General features: G+C 42.7%; 2 protein-coding genes across 3 annotated transcripts in view; one reads left to right on the top strand and one right to left on the bottom strand.

Moving 5' to 3' along the window:
- Positions 1 to 4,584, bottom strand: part of PTPN2 (protein tyrosine phosphatase non-receptor type 2) — a 41,996-nt gene extending 37,412 nt beyond the window's left edge. For both annotated transcript variants that reach the window (XM_054984697.1, XM_054984698.1), the window contains exon 1: positions 4,352 to 4,584. In XM_054984697.1, the coding sequence (XP_054840672.1) occupies positions 4,352 to 4,417 (66 nt within the window). In that variant the 5' untranslated portion in view covers positions 4,418 to 4,584. The remainder of the gene's footprint in view (positions 1 to 4,351) is intronic.
- A 1,274-nt stretch (positions 4,585 to 5,858) lies between these two features.
- Positions 5,859 to 20,368, top strand: part of CEP192 (centrosomal protein 192) — a 130,509-nt gene continuing 115,999 nt past the window's right edge. The window contains exons 1-7 of the mRNA XM_054985869.1: positions 5,859 to 6,077; positions 8,880 to 8,930; positions 10,271 to 10,417; positions 15,397 to 15,608; positions 17,073 to 17,171; positions 19,447 to 19,587; positions 19,958 to 20,115. Coding sequence (XP_054841844.1) covers positions 5,967 to 6,077; positions 8,880 to 8,930; positions 10,271 to 10,417; positions 15,397 to 15,608; positions 17,073 to 17,171; positions 19,447 to 19,587; positions 19,958 to 20,115 — 919 coding nt within the window. The 5' untranslated portion in view covers positions 5,859 to 5,966. The remainder of the gene's footprint in view (positions 6,078 to 8,879; positions 8,931 to 10,270; positions 10,418 to 15,396; positions 15,609 to 17,072; positions 17,172 to 19,446; positions 19,588 to 19,957; positions 20,116 to 20,368) is intronic.

Here is a 20,368-nt window from a genome sequence, read left to right as displayed (position 1 = left end):
CAGAACCCCAAGATAACACAGAGAGCGTTGCTCCAAAGTGTCACCTGAGAGTAGAAAAAAATCCAGCCTTAGATGCAACATATTAAAACAAGGCAAAAAGAACTATACAAGTTTGTAACAGTCCTCATCAATCCAACAGCTCAGCTACAGAAGGATCTGTGATTCACAGAAGAGCCAGCCCTATGCTATGCAAGGGATTAGAGAAAGCCACCTGCACTACTAAACATGAAGCATATATTGCCATGTCCTTATTACTGATGTACAGTACCTTACAACCTGTGCAACATGGCAAGGGTTCTAGGAAGTCACACACATCCTCAAAAAGAAGTCAGAAAAGCTGACATATTGTAGACCAAGTCTATTGCTGAATAGATTTCTAGATTATATTACTGTAATCCAATCTATATGGGCTGCTCTTGAAGACTGCCTGGAAGCTGCAGTTGGTACAGAATGCTAAAGCCAGAGTATTGACTGCAGTGGGTCACTGGGACCATTTGACTCCAATCCTGTTCCATCTACACTAGTTCCCAAGTTGCTTTCAGGCTCAATTCAAGGTGCTGGTATTGACATTTAAAGCCTTATATGGCTTGGGACTAGGATATCTTAAGGACATCCTTTTCTATAAACCTACCTGTCAGCTCCAGTTGTCTTCAGAGGCCTTGCCTTTGGTGCACCTGACATCTGAGGCTAGATGGGTGGCAATTCAAGAAAGGGCCTTATCGGTCTCGGCACCAAAACTTTGGATCTTTGTTTGGCATACTCCCAGTAAACTCTTATTGGCCTCCTCCCCAGTGTGTGTGTGTGTTTTATATGCTTTTACATTTTAAATTTTTAATATTTGGTGTTTGCTGTCTTAGAGAACCTTTTTTGAGTGAAAAGGCAGCAAATAAATGTTTTAAATGAATAAATCATTTAAATAAATAAAAATAAAGATTATGAAAATGCCCACTAAAGCACTGGCAACTGAGAGGAAAAACTGGATTTCAGAATAAGAATTGTTTTTTCACCTACTTGTTCTGTAGTTTCCTATGTAAGGTAATGAAGCAGGTTTATAAAACTTTTTGAGTTTTACAGAACAAGCTAACTGTGGACACATTGGAACCAAGTAGTAACTCATTTACTAGTCATTTAACAGAAGACTAAATAATTTAACAGAAGACTAGTTTTTGCCACCAAGATAAAGTGGTTGACTTACTTGGCATACAAATTACAATATGTATAGTAATAAACGTTGTGTATACAATTGGGGGAGGGGCGCATCTTACATTCAGGGTCATCCTCCTTTCAGTAAACACCATACCAGCACCCAGAAATGAATTTGAACTCAGGTCCCTTATTTACTATATATTCACCCTATTTTTCTAAACATAAAAGGTGGCTTTCTAAGCACTTTACAGGTAACAAATTCACCTGAAAATTAAATACGAAGGCTTAAATCCAAACTGAATGGTTCTGCAGATAACGATTTCTGCTTACAGAGTTTCTGCTCCAGCCTTGCCTCTGATGGGCTCGATGGATATCTTTAAGCTGAAGGAAGCTCTCAGAGACATGAAGGAGTGCCTTGCTGTCTTCCCTCCCTCTTATGGCCTCAAGAGTGGCAGCTGGAAGCAGGAAGGAAGGGTATCTCTACCATGCACAATGAAGGGGTATCTGGCTGCTTCCCAACACAGTTTTTTCAACTACTGACTAGCTGCCCAGGAGGGCAAATGTTTATTTTTCACCCTCCTTTGGGCAATCTTCCTTCAGTAGCAAATTACTTCTTGTAACCCAAAACTTCCCTTCATAGGATAGTCCATCTTCTAGATTTATAAGCTGTGAAAGGCATCTAGGTGATAAGACTTCTAGATTTGATTCAAATTCTGCAAACCCACAAGCACATAAACGATTACAGCAATTGTGGTTTTCAAGGTCTTTCATCTTCAGTGGTAGTTATGTTTCAGACTCTAAGGGCATCTAATTTCTTCTTGGTAAGACTCATTTCCATGACCATCTCAGCCATGGTTTGCATCTTACCCAGAACCTTGTAAATTTCACTGATCTGGGTTTCTAAAGGGTCAATAAGAGATTTGTAAAAGTCTGAGAGCAGATTTTGTTGCCTGCAGCTCTATCTTAAGATTCTCTTTAGTAGCCAAGTTAGTAGAGAAGTCAGTCATTGTTTCCCTACCTTTTTGCCCCAGGCCTCTGGAGAATTTATGCTACTTGGAGCATGGGGGGGGGGGGCGGCAGCACAGGAATTTTATTTTGAGATACCACTGCCCTTTGTTAATTTGCTCACAGTTTAAAGTCATTCTTGAAGATATGAGGCTTGTTTTGAGCATTTTTATGCCCGTGGGAATGGACATCAGGCTTTAGAGGTCTGCCATTGCTAGGTGATGTAAATCTTGTTTGTTTTTTAAAGGAAATACACATACAAAGAAACATAACTCCTATCATTCCTTTTAGTGAAACTGCTGTGACAGAGAGCCTGACTGGCTCTTCACATATTCTGTGCTGCAAGAGTATTCAAAAGAAAAAGCAGTAAGCCACTACCATTTCTGTACAGGATAGAACTCAGACAAACAACATGGAAGTAGAGCCTTTTGCAAACTTAATCAACTTAGCACCAAACCATACCCAACTTGTGGCCTATGGTGTAGTCTTGGTCAAACACCTCTTTCCTCACACTGACAAATGCATCCTGGTCATCAAAGAATGAAAGAAAACTCTGCCAATCAAGAAAAGCGCTGTGGGCCCCCCAACCCTTCAGGTGCTGCTTCAATAGGTTTGGTCTCTGTTTTACTATAGGATCACCTATATTTTTACTGCCACTATTAAGTGGTCTGAGTAGGAAACAGAATCAGATATGCTTAAGTATTACTTACCTAACTGCAACAATTAAAAGGGCATAGAAATCTCTTACATGTGTTTGTAATAATAACAATAGCCACAATAATAAAGTGCCATCAAGTCGCAATAGACTCATGGCGACTCCTCATGGGGTTTTCAAGTCAAGAGATGAACAGAGGTAGTTTGCCATTGTCCTCTTCTGCATAGCAATCCAAATCTTTATTATTTTATTTATTTCAACCTCCCCCCAAGTGGGCTCAGAGCAGATCACACCATTTAAAAGCCACAATAAATATTACATTTCCATAAAAACAATTTATAACATTTAAATTCAAACAACTGAAACAATTTAAAACATTTAAATTCAACCAATGTGGAAACAGGATGATGGACAACCTAATTGGGAGGGTTCAGATCTTTCTTGGTGGTCTCCTATCCAAGCACTAATCATGCGCTTCTAAGCTCTGATGAGCTTGAGCTAGACTGGGCTATTCATGCTTCTATGTTTATTTGTAATCCATTCTAGCAAGTTCACAAGGGGCCCAAGAGCTGAAGCACTGAGAATAAAGGGTTGAAACCTAAGACTGCCTAGTCATGTGGAAGTTCAAATGAGACTTACTGACATTGTCTAGTTCTGCTTGGAATTGCAACATGAGACCTTCAGTTCATAACAGCCATTTTAAACATTATGAAGAAGCAAACCTTGGTTCGCTGTCAAGTATACACTCAATACACCCCAAATGTACCCAACATACCTCTCCCTGCTTATTGTACCTATCCAAGTTGCGGGTTTGCTATATGATTTACCTAAACCGTTACAGATAGATCAGGCTGTATCTCAGCAAGCTCCAAGCAGGAACTCTTGAGGCATGGGATTTCCCTCAGTACTGGTTACCTCAGAGTTTTAAACCCGTTCCAGTAAATAGAAACCCTGAGAAAATCTCCCTAGCTCAATGGTGTCACTGCAATCATATGTGCTTGAGGTGACAGCACTCATAAACTAGAGGTCCCTTCCAACCGTATAAGATCCCTAGAGGTCCCTTCCAACCCTATGATTCTATGAAACTAGCAAAATCACTAAGTGTTCTTCCTTTCACATGGCAGCAAAATACAGAGTTAACAGGGAGTTTTACGCCGCAGAAATACTCCTTGGCCATAAGCTAAAGATAAACTAGCGACAGCCGATACAGTCCAGTCCAAACAGCCATTTCAGCAACTGCACCGGCTTCCCCCTTTTACGCTCCGGAGGGACCGCGACCACCATGCGCATGCGCGATGTACACCGGCCAGGCTCCCTCTTCCTCCCTTCACCAAGCGCATGCGCTCTCTCTTCAGTTCTCAAAACTATTTTTCGCTCTCTTCCCGGCCGCCTCAGTTAGAACATGCGCATTCCTTCTCCCCAATCTCAGTGCGCGCACCTGAGAGCCCGTCATGGCCCAACGACTTCCTCTTTCCTCAGGCCAGCGCGACCCTCTTCCCCTTCCCTTCCTTCTCGGTAGCCTCACCGCGTTCCACCCTCGCATACCTGGTAGCGGGGCTGCCAGTCGTTCGCAGCATCGATCTCCTGGAACTCTTGCTCTATCGTGGCCATGATGGCGGTGGCGGCCAGAGAAAGAGAGGCCCGCAGTAGCGGACAAGTTCATCCCCTGCCTCCCACCACGAACAAGGCGCGGACGACAACCCGCCCACTTTACCGGTCGTGCTGCCCTTTGATATGTTCCGCACGCAGCCTCAGCGGCTCCCGTGCGTACCACTCAAGCGCATGCGCGACAGCCTCCTAGTACTCCGCCTTCCAAGAATAGTCGAGGCCCCGCCCACTGCCGGGGAAAAGCAGCACCTGGGGTGACGTCACAGTCCGCCTTTTGAGGATAAACGGGGGTCAGGGTTAGCCACGCGAATGCGGGGAGCTATAGGGCCGTGTCCTGTCAAACTCTCGTACACTGGTCGCAAAGCTTTATTTTACATTGCTGGTTTATTCTTGTGCACACGCGTGCATGGCGCCTGGCGAAAACGGGAAATAGTGGACCTTACTCTCATAAATGTATAACCGAGTACAATGCCTCCCTTACGATAGGAGTTAGATGTGCAAAGAATGCGGGGCATCCGGTACGGGGATTATTAGTGTCATTGATCTGTGTAGCGCTTTAGGAAGCAGTACAAAGGTCCTGGCCCTTGCCCTAACGAGAATGTAATATAGAATTTGACAAGGACGCTCAGCAGAGGGGGAGGGCGAAGACAGAAACAAGACACAGCAAGAATGGTGACAGTTCAGTCACATATTTAGCCTTCACGTGTTAACCTCTTCCCTTGAAATGACGGTGTTTTCAAATGGTTAGTTTTACTTGGGATCATGTAACGAAGGCATTTCTTGCTAGTCCTCTACCTTTTCAGCTCCATCCCTGCTGAAATAAGGATTCTCGTAAGATTACGGATCTATACTTCTTACTAGCACAATCCCGTATGCCTTCTTTAACAAGCAGGCAGCTAGATTCAAAAGGAAACGTGCTACGATGACTGAAGAGTCACTCGACTTGGCCTGCCTTTTTATAGTTTCCCGCCGTTTGAGTGGATGAGTACAAGTAAGGCGGAGGCGATTCTTCTTCTCTGCTGGTAATAGTAGCAGCAACCTTTTTACACTTTTAGGTGGCCGTGTTGGTCTGTAGTAGAACAGAAGGATCTGACTCCAGCAGGACTTTAGATGTTCAGGGCATTAACTTTCGAGTCAGAGCTCCTTCAAATACGAGTAAAAACGGAGACCCCTGAGATCTTCGGGATCTCCGTTCCTCACAGGGAATTTTAGGACTATTTCATTTAAAAGACTGTGAAGCCGTGGCTCGCCGAAAAAAGATTACAACCCGGGCCACCGGCCTGGCGAAGCCCCGACACACAGAGGCGCGTTCCGGGCTGAGCATCTTTTCCGCCTCGGCGTTGCGTCACAGGCGCCTCTACCGGCTCTTGAGGGAAAGAAGCGAACGCGCATGCGCCAAGAAGGCTTGCGATTGGCTGCCTTCTAGCCGAGGCGGGGCCGCGAGCTCGGCGCCATTCGCTGAAGCCGGGCGCGCGCATGGCGGCCTAGTGAGCCAGCGAGCTTAAAGGGGAGGCTGGCGGGCGGAGAAAGTGGCAGCTGCGAGGCCCTCGGGATGTTCGTTGCGCGCAGTATCGCGGCCGATCACCGCGACCTCATCCACGATGTTTCCTTTGACTTCCACGGGCGGCGGATGGCGACCTGCTCCAGCGACCAGAGCGTGAAGGTCCGGGGAAGGGCTGGCCCGAGTGTGTGTGTGTGTGTGTGTGAGTGAGTGAGTGAGTGTGAGAGAGCAGTTTCCGCCTCCATTTGTGAGATTGTTCAGGCTTCCTCGAGGGCGAAAAGGGGAGTGGGGAGGAAGGGAGGAGCCCCCGCCCCTCTTCTGAGGCCGGTCGCAGCATTGCCTTGTCGGCCGCGTTCGTCGCTTTCAGTAGGCCCTGAACCATGCTGGGTGCGGAGCTGCCTATGCAGTGTGAGGCTTGCTCTGCTCAGCACTCACTGGCCATGCTGCCAAGTTCGTTATAAATCATCATTCTTACAAGGGAAGGAAAATGTCACTTTGTGTTAGAGGGCGGGAGAAGGAAGGAAGCCTCTACCTTACCCAGTTTTGTATTTCAAATGTCTGGACCGTGATTTCGGTGGCATAGTCCCAAACTCCACAATAAAATATAAGTATCCACGGTAACAAAATCGGAAAACAAAAGCCAAGTAATATCTTCTATTCCGGCTAGCAAAAACGACGAATGAAAGTGTGCAAACTTTCTAGTTATTCAGGCTGGACGATACAGTAATTTAAAAGGGGTAACACGTTTGTGCTGTAGAGGAAAGGAACAAACTCCTGACTTCTCTAGCGGTGCGTCCCTGTACCTGCCTATTGACATGGAAGTCAGGGCAGGGCTTATTCTAAACAAACATGCATAGTGTTAGGGAATTTTATGACCTTTCACCCGTTTATGAGTGCTATTGAAGCGGACCTGCACACACATTCGGGGAACATTCTTAGCTAAGGAGTCTTATGGTCAAAAAGTCAGAGTAACCTTATAGTAACTACAAGAATGTCAACATTTCTTATTTTCCTTTTCTCTAACCAAGAAGAGCCTTTAGAAAGCAGTCTCTAAGACACTGTAGGAGAAGGTGCCAAACTTTTTGACATGTTTATATCAGAAAGTACTTACTGCCTTGTCATCCAGACCCATCAGGTGCCATAATTCCTGAAGACAGCATTTCCAAAGAGTTATTTGTATAAGCTCTGTGTTAACCTTTGATCTTTTATTCTATGAACAATTAGCCGTAATAAGTATATAAGACCCTCTGCTGTGGCTGATTTTTTATGCATATGTCGGAACATGGCATTGCATCTGGGTTTTATTGTAAATAAAGCTCATCATTCTTTAAGGATCACTGTTTTGGTGTCTTAGTTAATTGTGGGTGATGGCTGTTGGGAAATATAATCTGAACGCAGAGTACCTTTAAGAAAAATTTTCCTTAACATATAGCTGTGCCCTTAATAAGAAGGCCTAAGTCTAGCGGAGCAGTTACGTTGCAGTTAAAACAGATTTGAAAAGCAGTGTTGGAGAAACCACAATGAAGAGGAGCATTGCAACTTATTGTATGATTGTGCATGTTTTAAGACTAGCAAAGCAACAGTTGTTCATGTTAGAATTTTCATATTCACACGCTTGCTTCTCCTCCGTCCCTTGACAAACAGAATCAGTGTCTATTACCGTTTTATTCTTCCCTTCTGCCAAGAAGCTGTGTATGTTCCCCCCATTTTGTACTTAAAACAATCCTGTGAGGTAGCCGTGGTGAAAGTGACCCACCATTACCCAAGAAACTTTACTTGTCAAGTTGGGATTTGAATGTAGTTTTCCATAATCTTAGTCTAAAACCAAAATCCATGTAATACCAGCCAAAGTAAAGCAGTGTCTTATGTAAGCTTTCAATTTCTTCAGAATTCTTCTGCATAGTGTGTTGCATTACGTGGGTTGATATTACTAAAATCTATTGTGTGGTTTTTCAGTTGTAGGTTTTGCTGGGTACTAACACTACTGCCCACTTTTTTGTCTACTCAGCTTTTGTGGGGTCCTGGGCAGAAAGTGGCCAGCCCCATCTCTTCTGCCCACCACCAGCCTCCAACTTAAAGCAGTCATCCCCCCATCCACCTGCATGCCCCACACCTGCCTATGTATCCTTCCTCCACATCTCATGAGCCATCCTGCTGTGTGTACTCACAGCTGCCCATGGCCTCGTTCCCCAATGGTTTCATGCAGTGCATGAATAGGAGTGCCACCCTGTGGATGCCAAAAAGTGCCACCTACCACGCACCACCTGCCCAAACTTCCTCAGCAGTGTTGGGCAGTACTTGCAGCTGAGAATGTGGGTGACAGAATTCTCCTAAGCAGACAGGAGAAAGGGTGCATTGATGAGTGGCAAGGCAGGAGCATTGCTTTCAACTTCCACAAGGAGTTGAAAGCAATGGGTCCTACTAGAAGCCCTGTGCCCTGGCAGCAACCCCCACCTTAGGATATGCTGGCACCGGCCCTGTATCTAATCCTAATCTAACACTTTAACCACTACTCCGCCCTGACTATCAAGTCTGATTGCAATTTTCCTGATTTGTGTATATGTTAATATCCAAAGTCCCTTCATTAGAATCAGTATGGTCTTGTGATACATTAATGTACTCTTTTGTAAAATAATTATGAAAATTCAACTTAATGATTTGATTTTGGGGTTATAATTTTCAGCAAGGAAAATACAACCTGGCAAAGCATTCCAAGTAATTGGAATTGTATAGAAAAGTCTTATTAAACATTGAACTTCAGACCAACTCTACATGTTTATTCAGAAGAAAGTTGCCCTAGTTTACTGGGGCTTACTCCTAAGTAAACATATAGGATTTCAGCTGGAGTTCTCTTGAATTTCCACAAGCTGTGATTTGTAGGCTTTTTCCTGGGGCTCATATCATGATACCGCATTTCACTTTTGGAGGAAGATTTTGAGTGTAATTGTTTGATTTCTTTAATAGGTCTGGGACAAAGGTGAAAATGGAGAGTGGCACTGTACTGCTAGCTGGAAGGTAAGGATTTCATGTTGATAATAGCTAGGAATGATATGGAACAGTATTGGGGATGAGAAGTCACTGCAAAAAAATTTTTTTACTGCTTAAAGTGGAATTCCAGTCTTGCTGCTCTCTACACATCTATCTTCCTTCATTTTTTAATGATGAGGCAGTTTCTGTGATGAATTACAATAAAGTAATGGACTAGAATTTTCAGATTTTGTCTGAAACTAAACATATTTATCTGCTTATCTTGGCAGCAGAGTACTGTCCCCTCACTTATACGCAGTTGCACACATTACAAATTTCAGTCCTTTTTATCACCCAGAAGCCATGCATGTTCTATGCTAGTTTTGCTTACTACAGAGTTCCATGCTTTCTCTCTTTACCCCAAGTTCTCAGTACATGCAGAGGACTTGAAGTATTGGAAGAGTCAGTGGCAATTGGCTTGGCAGAGTAGAACAAGAAAAGGCAAAAAAACCGATTGGCACCATGAAAAATGATTTATTAGACTTGACAGCCTCTGTGTGTTTCTCCTATGCTTCATCAGGGGATTTGTACAACAACATTGGCAGAAATTTCTCACAGCAGGTAAGCTTTAGAGAGACAGGGTAATCAGCTATTACTTGTTTTCTGTTGGTGCTATTGCCACTTTTAAAAAAAATGTGACATGCAGACATTCAAGAAATCCTTTGGCTCAGTTATTATCTCCTACTACTTATCACCCCTTTGAAATGTAAAGTGTACTCTAAATTGTATCTTTTTTGTCTGTAGTGCTGTTTCAGTCTTGCTTCTGACTCCAGCTCTTCTGAATGCCTCTTGCTAGACTGATGAATGAGTTCCCAGTTGAGTCAGTGGACTCTACTAACATATGCTTTTTCCTCTGTATAACTTCATGATGGCAGAGGCTTTGAGTCCATGCAAACAGGAAAGAACAGAGCAAGGCAACTGGTCTGGTCATAACTGTTGGAACATACATAGAGTGATGTTTCAAACAAAGAACAGTAGATAAAAACTACAAATACTTTTTTACTCTCTGGCACTTGTCTTTAAAATTTGAAATATATGCTCATATAAGGAAGGGCTTTCAGAATCAGTGTGAAGCATTTTGTAAACATGGCCTTAGACCTTATTCCTCCATTGAAGTGTATAGCAAAAACATATCTCTGTAACATTTACTTGGAATTTTGAACTTTGGCAATGAATTAGTTAAAAGGGGTACTCTAAAGAGATTTTGAGGTTTTTTGTTTAATTTGTATTACAGTGGCATTTTGGGTCAAAACCTGAGTAGCTATATGAATTAAAATCTTTGGTACTGTAGTGCTGAGTCTGTAAGTTCCAACTTTTTACTCTTACAGACACACAGTGGTTCCGTGTGGCGTGTGACATGGGCACATCCGGAGTTTGGACAAGTCTTGGCATCCTGCTCTTTTGACAGAACGGCTGCTGTATGGGAAGAAATAGTGGGAGAATCAAATGATAAACTGAGAGGGCAGAGTCATTGGGTAAGGTTTGAAGTATGAATATCCGTTTTCTTGCTCTCATTCCATCTCTGGAATTGTTTTGTTGCTGTTGAAGATTTGAACATTTTGTGTAATAACTTTCAGAGTTAGGGGTGGTCTTTTTAATAACAAGTAAAAAAAGTTATTCCCTCTTGTTGTAAAGTGCCAGGCTCTCAAGCTGATCAGAATGGTAGCACCAGCTACAAAGAGCAGGAAGCATTGTGTATATGAAGAAAATATGGCCTTCTCCTTTCAACCTACCAAAGTCTGGGGGGAGTTGACTTTTCAGTGGAGATTGCAAAAGGTTAGCCACGTTAGTCTATTATAGCAAAATAGAACAAAAGTCCAGTAGCACCATAAAAATGTAACATTTATTTCTATATCAGCTTTTGTGAGTCACAGCTCAGTTCTTTAGATATGTGGAGAGGAAACTGACAATCTTACTTAAGGGAGAAATTACAAGAAGCTGGAAAGAGACATTAAGGCAGAGAGTGTATTCTGCCACGAACCTTTAAACTCTGTTTAAGAGCCTTAGATCATCCTGGTTTAAACAGAGAATTGGATTTTCTTACTCACTACAATCTTTGATAGCTCCACAAGACCCATTTTATGGACATTTTGATTGGCTGTCCTTAACACGTTTTACCAGGCTATAACTTTATATCAGTATCTGTACATTTTTACTTAAACTTATTGCCTTGCTTAATTGATCTCTCACATCATCCATTATTTATAGCTGCTTTTGTGTTTCAAACATACAGATGGCTCACAGTTTGAAGTTTTATGACTGGATGTTTTGTGAAGTTTATGACCTATACCTTTCTTTTTTCTCTACACAGATTTATACTTGAAAGGTTTGTGGCAGAATTCACTCTCTGCCTTATCTCCCCCCCCCCCCCCCCCGCTTAAGTTTGGTTTCCAGTTTGATCTCCACATATCTGAAGAAGTGAGCTATGTCTCACAAAAACTTACATAAAAATGAATGTTATTAGTCGTTAAGGTGCTGCTGTTTTTTTTGTTTTATCTTTCACTGGAGGGTCTGAATGGTAACAAGCCATGAAATGAAAACTCAGTTGTGTTGGGAGAAAGACAAGCCTAGAGATTATTTAAATAAAGTGGCTTTCTGCTTGCTTCCATTCAGTCTAAGTAAAATAACTTACTGCGCTCCTGTTGATGGCTGAAGGAAGTGTTCAAGAGAATGTGGCATGATATGAAAATAGCCCCATAAACCTATAAAGGTGGAGGCCAAAGCTTTGGGCCTTTAAGAATCCATAATCTTTTCGAGACGGTCTTTTCAATAATCTTAGCATTATTAGTTCTGGGGCTCCTGGGAGTGAGAGGGAGACAGAAGTCCTCAACCCCTCCACCTAGCAGAAGGCTGAATATCAGAATATTGACATTTATACACATGAACATAGGAAGCTGCCTTATACGGAGTTAGACCATTGGTCTATCAAGGTCAATGATCAGTGGCTTTCCAGGTGAAAGTCTTTCACATCACCTACAACCTGAACTTTTAAAATGAAGGTTGGGATGCAGAGCAGATGTTCTACCACTGATCTACAACCTCCTTCCCTAACAAGCCACATTGTTGTCTCCCATATTCAGATATGACAGTGTGGTTCTTTAAATCCTAAAGTTCTAACGTTCAGCCCCACATGGAAACTGCCCTATGGAGATGATATTGCCTGCTGCTGCCTTAACTCCAGTCCCATCGAGTGGTTTCAGTATAGGTATTAGTTTCATTGATCGGAGTTTAAAGCCAGGTTACTGTTCCTGAATCTATGAAATTAAGCTCCTCATAGGTGCCTGCAACAATGTGTTGCAGATTATTTTCAGTTGCTACACATTTAAATTCAGCCTTTATATGGAAATCAGTGTTTAGGGCCAAAGCTTAGGTGAAGAGAAAGATAAAAACAGGTTGCAGGTTCCCTCTTGAATCACTGGAATTGATTCCACTGTTACCTGAATTGCTCTCCTTGTGAATAAGAGAATTGTGGGGGGAATTAGCAGCAAGAAAGACGGCTATGTGAGAAGCGGTACCTATGGGATCTTTTCCACCAATTTTTACGGGCCCCTTCCCAAAATAGCAAACGAGGCTGGTGCTTAAATTTCAAAGGCAATATTTTATTGAAAGAGGAAAATGCATGTACATGCACACAAGGAAGTTGGAATAGATTGAGGGAGGGCAAAGTATACCTATCCTGAAGAGTAGACCAGTCCACGGGGAAGAGGGCAGCTTCAAACGCCAGCAGTCTTGGCCAGGAGAGCAAGAGGCTTAGGGCAGACCTTGAGGGAACAGCGCTTTGGATCCAGTAAGTGTGTATATAGAGAGTGTCTTAGGGAAGAGACCCTAAGGGAGCAGCCTGGGAGCATGCATGATTTGAATGGGGCCAGGGCACTACTCTTATAGGGTAAAATGTGCCCTGAGGTGGGATAGCCCACCTAGCAGTTAGAACAAGGACTCCAATGGTCAGTTCCTGGGAGTAACAAAGGGTTTGATTACCTTGATTGGTAGCTGCCGGGGCATGTGAAATAGAATGCAAAACTTGTCCTGGCTCTGCACAATAGGGCAGTTTGGTCCACCGGAGCTAAGTTGATGAATTTAGTTGGGGGATGTACCTTCCCAGGAATGAATTATAAATACTTATGAATGCTAGTTGATTTTCTCCTCAATCAAGGACAGGCGATCTCATCACGGAAGGAGGGAAAGGAATGTGTTAAGTGGGATGACTCTGCGAGACCTTTGTTGCTCTGTTTTCCTTTAGGGCTGGGGAGACTGCAGAACTAATCACCGCGAGTCTCTCCGGACTTACATGCGGCATTCCATTCATGCCTGTGTCTCCCTTGTGGGACTCAGCAACTGTTAGCTGGAATTTCCTTGGCTGCAATCCAAACTGCCATAGTAATCCAGGGGCCTGGTGACATTTAATATCACAAGTAGCCATTTTAAATGGCTATTAAAGATGGTGGAGGCTGGGCTGACTGCTTACACCACTGGCATCTTACAGACCAATACGATTTTTAAGGTATAAGCTTTGAAGTACCTGAAGAATGGAGCTTTGACTCTCAAAAGTGTATACCCTGAAAATCCTGTTGGTCTCTAAGGTGCCCCTGGACTCAAATACTGCTGTTCTACTGCAGACCAACATGGCTACCCATCTGAAACTACCTTGAAACACTGTAACATTAACTGGCTTTGTACCAATCATGAAAGAGGCAAATCCAGGCCATCCACAGATATGGTAGGGATCTTTCAGTCGCAGCATTCCTACTGTACAGAAGAACATGGTATTGCAAATTAACTCTCCTCTCCCCCTTTTGTCCTGATAAGGACTGAATGTGCTCCAGGAGCATGGAATTAAAAAAATATTTCAGAGTAAATTAAAGAAAAAAAGAGAGGGGTTTAAAGAATGCTGGAGGCGGGTAGATTTTTGAGTTTGCGCGTGGTGGGTTTCCCAAACAGTTTTATCTTTCAGCAGTTCCTCACAGGCCCCTAGTTTGTCACTGGAAGGGCTTGCCATCATGCCTATTGTAAATGTAGCAAAGACAGACTATTCTCAGGGTCTAAGTATGTAGTACAGAGTCCTACTGGTTGCCCTGGTCAACTTGACATGCCTTGTGAGTTAAAAATTAATTCCTCGTGTGTGTGTGGACCTGATTTGAATTGGGACCGTGGTGCTTAAGCCCCTCCCTCTGTGTTCCTGACAGATAGTGCTGTGGTCCCAGTCTCAATTGGACCCATGTATATCTGGGAATTAAGTTCCAAACATGGATCTTCTAGAACATGTGTGATTGATAGGATTGGCGGGGGGGGGGGGCGCACAAGTTCTTCATAATGCACAGTTAGGGTCACAAATGACCAGGAGTCTGTACATGTTCAAGGGATTTTCCAAGTATGTAGAAAAATATGAGATTGTAAATTAACCAAAAGAAAAAGATCCCCCTCCCATGACCTGATAAGAACTGAGTTTGTTCCATAATGGACTGAATGTTGAGGGTTGTTGAGTTTTTAAGCATTGAAAAGAAGAGGAAAACAAAGGAAGAAGCAAGTGGAATTGATATGCTGATTCTCCTAACAATAACCTAGAGGCTGCGATTTGGGCTTCTCATCAGTATTTTTCTGGGGGCGGGGGAGGTAAACATGTTGTGCCATTCAGGTATAGCGCTAGATGAGTAGCTCCATACTTATCCAGTCTTGAACCTCAGAAGTCAACATTTTAGAGCAACTGTTCTGTATTATTAAGGTTTAGGACTTAGTTATGTAGGTTGGTACTCAGTTGGTACTGAGGAATTCCTGATTGTTTCCCCTATGAATCCTCCCTGGTCTCCAGCTTATTGTTTTAGATTTGAAATCTACTTCGCTTTCAGTTCATGGTTGTCATAGAATCGTAGGTCTGCTAGGGTGTTGTGATCATGTTAACCTATATAATTCAGATAGCAGCAGCAGAGAAGGATCAGGATATATGTTTTTGAACCTAACATTCTATTCATGTGCAGGGATTTTTCAGCTGTTTCCTATTATTGGCAGCTGTTTCTTCCGCTTTCAATTTTTCTTTTGATTAATTTACAAAGTTAAGTATCTGGGGAGTCCCCTAATAGAAGAGACCCTTACCTTGTCTGTGAGCAGACCCGTTTTATAATCTGCTCGATGACCAACCAGTTTAACTCTTAAATATAGTGAAGATGATTTTCTGTCATTTACATTTTTCTTGGCTTTTAAGTTTGGGGCTGGAAAATGATTTGGTTGATCCATTTCTCAACATCAAATTGAATGTTAAATGAGAATTTTTTTTCTTTCATTATATCTTTAAACATTTCTAATTTAAATATTTGTGTCTGGTTTTGTAACATTTTTTCACAATAAAGCCTGTTATCCTGATTATAAAATAGTTGTATTTATAATGACTTCATTGTTCACTGAGATCCAATTTTGTTTAATCCATATTTCACCAATAAATAACTGCTGTTCTTTTATTTAGGTAAAGAGAACTACTTTGGTAGACAGTAGGACGTCAGTTACAGATGTAAAGTTCGCTCCCAAGCACATGGGTCTAATGTTAGCAACATGTTCAGCAGATGGCGTTGTTAGGATATATGAAGCTCCAGATGTTATGAATCTCAGTCAGTGGTCTCTTCAGCATGAAATTTCATGTAAACTAAGTTGCAGTTGTATTTCCTGGAATCCTTCAAGGTATGTTCTTACTTCCCTTTGGACTTTACGGCAGTGATATTCTCTCACTGGCTTGGGTCCCTCAAGTGGCCCTTTAACATACTAACTGTGGCTCTTTGAGCACGGTTACCTAATATTTCACCTGCCCCATGGTTCAAGAAAGTAGGCAAGGCCATTGCCCAGTGGAGCTTGTGGTGGTCAGGTGGTTCCCTTGAAATAACTGCCACTGAAGGAATGGATAAACTGTGATCCTCCTTGAGTTGCAGGCCTCATTCTAGGAATGAAGATAAATGTGGCTGTTTTGGGTTGATGGCAACTGCGGGCTATCCATGAGCTACAGAGTGAGTGTTATCTCTCTAAGAGGGGAAAAAAGAGGAATTGGCTTATATGTTTCTTGTGCAAGTTACAATTAAAATTTTCTTTGTTAAAAGGGAGACCTTGGAACTAAAAGGAACCTTTGAATGTTGTTTTCTTAGCACGGCCCTTTTAGGGTCAATTCAAGGTCATGCCTATCACATTCAAAGCTGTTCATTACCTCAGCCCTTCATATCTGTGCAACTGCCCACCCCCCCATGTTCCACTGTGGCAACTTCGCTCATCTAGTCAGGGCCTTCTGGAGATACCACCCTACAGTTGAGCAAAATCAAAGCTGCCCTCACATGTACTTTCTCTGTGGTAGCCCCCCCACCTTATAAAATGGCCTGTCTGAGGAGGTCAGGAAACTTACCACTCTCTTGGCTTTCCACAGACTATGCAAAACTGAATTATTCAGGAGGGTGTTCAACCCAGATTACAGTACTGAGTGATAAGAAATAGCTGAGAGAGATGCCTTGGTAGGGACAGGAACTAAACTCTATGCTATTGGGTACTGTCTGCTGATGTAGATATGCGCCTATTACAGAGTTTCCATGCTCCTAAACATGCCCTGGAAATTAGTTACGCTTTGTTTCAGATTTCATCTCTGCTCGGTTTTATGATTGTTCAAAACTTCTCTGCTATTATTCCCTATTGAATCTGTTTCCCTGAATGTACCTACTGTTTATTATTGTGCTTAGCTCAGTGAATGTCTTAGCTGTTGATTATATTATATTTTCACTTGCACTGTGTAATCTGACTCGGATTTAAAGTGAGAAAGGCAGACTATTAATAATAATAACAACGAAGATTCAATTTATATACCACCCTTCAGGATGACTTAACACCCACTCAGAGCAGTTTACAAATTATGTTGTTATTATCCCCACAACAAAACACCCTGTGAGGTGGATGGGGCTGAGAGAGCTAGAAGCTGTGACTGACCTAAGGTCACCCAGCTGGCTTCAAGTAGAGGAGTGAGGAATCAAACCCGGCTCTCCAGATTAGAGTCCCTTACTCTTAACCACTACATCAAACTGGCTCTCACTGTGGATGCTTGTTTGAGCAGGAGTAATTTAGAGTTATATCCTCAGGTGTCCCCTGTAAGTATGTTTCATTTTACAATTGTAGCTGTCGCGCTCATGCTCCTATGATAGCTGTAGGAAGTGATGACAGCAGTCCGAACGTCCTTGCGAAAGTTCAGATTTATGAATACAACGAAAATACCAGGTGAGAAACTCTATAATGATCTTTGTTTCATTATATAATTACTGCATCATTTGTGCATAAATATATGTATCAGTGTTTCTGTGAATTAAAATATTGCTATGTAACAAGACCCAAACAACTGTGAGCCCGAGGCATATTTGGACAACTTCTCCCCCCACCCCCCATCACAGTCCCCAGTGACACATGGCAGAAACCGAGGGGACTGGATGTGATGGGATTCTGTTGTTCAGAGAAAGTGAAAAGCACAGCCATTGGGGCTCTTCTAAAGCTATTAGAAATCTGGCCTCTCATCACACTGTTTCCAGAAGCCAGCTGATGATAGCAGAGCTGAGTAATACAATTTTCTCATTATGGATGTTATTTATATTGAAGAGAGAATAGCCAGTTATAGTTCATTTTATCACATGTGCTGTGTCAACTCACTGTTCATTTTAAAATATGCACACCATAGAAATCTAAATCTTTTTGCGAATAAAAACAAGTGTTTAATATCAATTTTGGGGGGGGGTTAAAATGATAATGATTAATCGCTACTTTATCACTGTTTATATACTGAAAGTACATCATTAAAGTCCTTTGTCCTCAAACCAGCTCTTTTGGAGAAAATTTAAAGACCATACTGCAAATGTCTCTGTAACATGTATCTTTCTTGGTTGGGGGACGGCATGTCTGAAAAACATGGTGATTATATGCCAGCATATATACTTAGCCAAACTAAATGCTGTGTTGCTGTGAAAGCATCTTGTTGTTCTACCCAAGAATTCAAACTGTCTGTAATAACATGGTTACAATTAGTTTGAAAGAGTAACTGATGCGGAAGTAAAATAAGGAATTTGTGGACTGTAGAGCATTTCTTTCCTTGGGCTACTTAATCATTGAGCTACTTAATCACTTAGTTTTTATAACTGTTGGAATATAAAATAAGCATTAGCTTTCTGGATCTCAGTACTTCAGAAAAAACCTTCATGATGCTGGGTTAGAGCCAAAGGGTTAAGTGAGCAAATTTTCTTCCGGTGAATTCCGTTGAATGGAACCATTGAATCTGAACTAACGAACATTAATGGCTTGTTTTTAATATTGTGACATGGTGTTAATTGTAACCTGCCTCAACCAGGACTCTGAATAGGTAGCATAGAAGTAACATAAATAAATAAATATTAGGTTCTTGGAAAGCATGTTTGTTTTAAAGCAAAGAGTTCTTATGGTTAAAATCTGTCATTTCAGGATGGCTTGATTCTCTCCTTTCACTGGCAGTAATATTTGGCTGACAAAGTTACCTTATATGTCATACTGCAATATGTTCATTTTTTCATATTTTCCTATCATGTTGCAACTGTAAGATCAGTTGATCACTTTGGACTGTGACATATTTAAAAAAAAATCTACATCACAGATATACAGAAATATTGTCAGTGTTTAGATTTCTAGAATTTAAAAAAGTGTCTGGATCTGGCCTTGTAGCATGACTCAAGACTGCCCACGGCAGCCTCCCACCCCACTCACCAGTACCCACTTGCAGCTCTGTGACAGGATGAGGGAGGCGGCACCAGGGAAGGATGATGCAGCTGGCCAGCCCAGGCAATGCCCCGCTGGCAGGGCAAGTCCAGCAAGACAGCCCGGGGAGTGACGCCATGGCCAGATGGGCCAGGCAGTGACCCAGTGGCAGGATGAGCCTCGCCTCCCATCAAGGCTGCCTGAAGAGCCCTGCAGCGCAGGAGGCTGCCAGGACAAGGCATCCCATCATGAGGCTGGGCAGGAAGTGGTGCATGGCATGGACCATAGGCCTCCACTCACCCAAGGCCGGGAAGAGCTGGCACCACCACCAAGCATGGGGCCCCACCAGGAACGCCACCACTGCCCCAGGCAGAAGTGAGGGAACGGCTGGCTTGCCCAGCCACCAACCAGCCCTCCTGGAGATGGGCTGCAGCGGGGGTGGTACTGGGGGCGGGTTCTGTCCCTGCTGCTAAGGGATATCCTCCCAGGTGGGAGAGGAGTTACAGGGCAACCACCTCCCGACACTTCTCACACCACAACTGAGGCCTACAAGGGGCTCCCGCCCAGCGCAGAAAAGGGCTGATAAGGCAGCCCAAAAAGGGGGACAGGTAGGTCCCCGAATCACCCTGACTGGCAATGCCATGGCGGAGTGGCGGCCCCTGACTGGGGTTAGCCAGGAACAGCACAAAAAGCTTTCCTTTACAAAAAGGTTTTATATGTGAGAATCTAGCAATAATGTGGTATTGTTTAATTAAGAGCCTGCCTGTCTGTTGCTCCTCAGGAAGTATGCAAAAGCAGAAACACTTATGACTGTCACAGATCCTGTGCACGATATTGCATTTGCTCCGAACCTGGGGAGGTCCTTTCATATTTTAGCTGTAGCTACCAAAGATGTCCGAATTTTCACATTGAAGCCTGTAAGGTGAGTTTTGAATGAGATGTTCAGCACCATCCTTAGCAGGTCTGTTCAGAGGGGATCACTTCCAGAAAAGTATTCTTCAGATTGCATTTATTGTCATGTGAGAACAGAGTTATGTAACCCTTTTCTTTGAAGTCTGAAATAAATTATTCTTAGGGTTACAAATTTAGCAAGTTTATGATGCACCACGCACTAAATAATCAATTTAAAGCCATCATGCAAATAGGAAAGGATACCTTGTATTCTACCATTGAGGATGCTGGTGCTTCTTCTCTGTACAAAGTATTTTGAATGACTTTAAATGTCTGAAATGAATGTACTTTAAGCAGACTGTGCTTTTCTGTTCAATATAGTATGCTTATCTTTTCACTAGAAAAGAACTGACTGCTACTTCCGGACTGACAAAATTTGAAGTTCAGTTAGTAGCTCAATTTGATAATCACAATTCCCAAGTTTGGCGTGTGAGCTGGAACATTACAGGCACAGTACTTGCCTCATCAGGAGATGACGGATGTGTAAGGCTATGGAAAGGTGAGAGAGCCACATAATAAATGTGTTTTAAGCCTCCAGAGTTCTTAAATGACAAAAAAAAAATCACTTGATGGAACTTCCTGGCAGTATTTGTTTATCTGCATAACTCTTGATGTATTTCTGTAGTAGTTACAGTCTGAATATAACAGATGAAGTCAGAAAAAGTATTTACTTCAGTTAATACCCCATGTTTCTCCCCAGTGGAGATCCAAAATGGCTTAAATCATTCTCTTCTCCATTTTATCCTCACAGC

Source organism: Eublepharis macularius, chromosome 7 (assembly GCF_028583425.1).
Source record: "Eublepharis macularius isolate TG4126 chromosome 7, MPM_Emac_v1.0, whole genome shotgun sequence".
In the NCBI taxonomy this organism is placed as follows: domain Eukaryota; kingdom Metazoa; phylum Chordata; class Lepidosauria; order Squamata; family Eublepharidae; genus Eublepharis; species Eublepharis macularius.
This window is presented reverse-complemented; position numbering and strand designations above follow the sequence as displayed.